A 2,352-nucleotide genomic window follows, 5' to 3' on the forward strand; every position below is an offset into this window, starting at 1 on the left:
GATGGAGGTAACCACGTCGCCTACCAAATGGCAGCTTATTAGGGGATTACCATCTGGAAAGCGGGAGGGCATTCGGAATGAGAGAGCCCGGCGGACCAAGATCGCGGCTATCGATTTTGTAAAAGGCCAGTCGGTTCCGACTATACAACATATCAACAGCCCGGACGGCTTAGCGGACTGCCTGGATCAACCGGCGGTCCCGGGCGCTAGCCGGCTGTACGTGGTGGAGGACCTTTCGCGAGATGTCGTCGAGCATCTGGGCTCTAAGCTCGACATAGACCCTCTCTTCTTCCGAGAGCACATCAACGACTACACGTGGTACAATACGCGCGATCCGTGGGTCGAGCTCCCGGACCTCGATATCGTGTCGCGGACACGGCCCTACTTCCGCCTGACGTATAATCAACCGCGGTACTTCAAAAACGAGGAGAGCTTCCGCAGCGCGAACAAGCAGGCTGGGATGTTCAATGTACTGAGGAGGCTCGACGTCGATCTCGATCACGTGTCGTTGTTCGACGAGAAAAGCGCGATCGTCGCCCTTGTTAGAAGCAAGGCGTCGTTTTGGATCAAGCCGGCCAGCGAACAGGCCATCGGTAAGCTACCTATCTTCCTATATCCCTAATTCCATATACCTACTTAATTAGGTATGCCATAATGCACGTATAACTCACGCCTGATCTAAAGGGGTCCTGCTCATCGACCCGCCCATCACGGAAGGCTTCTCCCTCTGGAAAGGCTACCGGCCCTTCATGAACTCGCCCGCCCCCTCGGAGCACAAGACATACGACGTGCCGCCGCGCAGCAGCCTCTACGACGAGCTGCTCTTCTGGATCCAGCACACGTCGCAGCACGACATCGACGCGATCGAGGACAACCCGCGGGCCATGACCTTCCGGATCCTGCAGATCATCTGCGCCGAGTGGCTCACCTTGAGCCGCTACGTCACCGCGCGCCTGGGGCAGATCGAGTGGGAGATCGAGCGGCCCGAGCTGTTCCGCGTCGAGAGGGGCGCGGCGCCCCGCCGCGACGAGTACGTCAACTTCAACATATCCCTGCAGAAGCTCCACACCTGGCGGCGGCGCCTGCCCCTCTACCGCGCCATGGTCGCCGACACCCGCGCCAAGCTGTTCCCCGAGCCCGACCCGGGCTTCGCGTCGGCGACGGCGGTGTCCAGCCGCCGCGACTGCGTCGCCCAGATGGCGCGCGACTTCGCCGTCGTCGCGAGCCACATCGACGACCTGCTTTCGCGGACGGAGCGCATCGCGGCGGTCGCGACGGCGGTCACGGCGATCGAGGAGAGCCGTCGCGCGATCGAGCAGAACACGACGCTGGGACGGCTGACGTACCTCGCGGTCATATTCGCGCCGCTGAGCTGCGTGTCGAGCTTCTTCAGCATGTCGACGGACGTCGCGGCCATGGGGCAGACGATCTGGATCTACTTTTGCGTCGCGGTGCCGATTAGTTGGCTTGTGTATATGCTGGTGGATAAGCACTGGGCGAAGGGGATTGTGGATACGTTTAATATGGTGAAGGAGAAGGGGTTAGGGGTTGGGAGGAGGATGGGGATAGGGAAGGGGAGGAAGGGGGGGAGAGGAGGGGGGGATGGGGATAGGGAAGGGGAGGAAGGGGGGGAGAAGAAGAGGGGGGGGACGTTTAGTTGGGGGCGGGGATAGAGGGGGAGAGGATGGTTTGCTTGCTTGGAGGGAGGGAGGGATGATGGATGGGAAATGTTACGATATTAATGACAACTACCTAGGTACATACCTACCGGCCTGGTATGTATTGGAATCACCGCGGATGGCAGATTGAGGCGCTTTGGCGCGTAACTATCTAAGCTTCGACAGAGAGATAGGTAGGCAGAGTTACATAGGTAGTTGAGACAGGTAGCGCGCGTGATATGATATTAAGCATTACGAGTTACGACGAAGAGGCTTGGGCATAGCGATAGAAAGCGGTTTTGTGGTTTACTTCTATTGGGGACCTATGCTAGGTAGAGAAGCTAGAGTTCATCGTGTTTTTATGTATCTACTTAAGTACTTACCTACTCAACTCCTTTGTGAGGTGAGGTGATTCTTTGGATGCTCACTCGCATCATCTTACTCTTTTATTCTATTTTTTTTATTATATATTGGTTACCTGTGAATGGTTGTTGGCTTATAGGTACCCTACTTCGGTGCGAACCACGTGGTTAGAGCCAAGTAGGCATCTCATATATAGAGTGGTGGGAAAAAAGGGGCGAGGGGGGTGTACTTGATGATCGTGAGATAGGGGTAAAGGCTATATAAGGAGCCAAATATGTAGTCCTTATGTATTATATGCCGACTCGCTCACTGCGTACGTACCTGGCTAGGT

At 56.4% G+C, this 2,352-nt stretch overlaps 1 protein-coding gene across 1 annotated transcript; it reads left to right on the plus strand.

Annotated features, from left to right (window-relative positions):
- Window positions 1–2,132, plus strand: GGS25DRAFT_528737 (uncharacterized protein; the record flags this gene model as incomplete). The annotated part of the gene is made up of 2 exons (XM_049265217.1): window positions 1–593; window positions 685–2,132. Coding segments are annotated over 2 exons (1,582 nt in total), but the record flags the coding sequence as incomplete, so codon positions are not given.
- Window positions 2,133–2,352: the final 220 nt, after the last annotated feature.

The sequence above is a fragment of the Hypoxylon fragiforme genome (assembly GCF_022984875.1).
Source record: "Hypoxylon fragiforme strain CBS 206.31 chromosome Unknown GGS25scaffold_15, whole genome shotgun sequence".
Taxonomy (NCBI): domain Eukaryota; kingdom Fungi; phylum Ascomycota; class Sordariomycetes; order Xylariales; family Hypoxylaceae; genus Hypoxylon; species Hypoxylon fragiforme.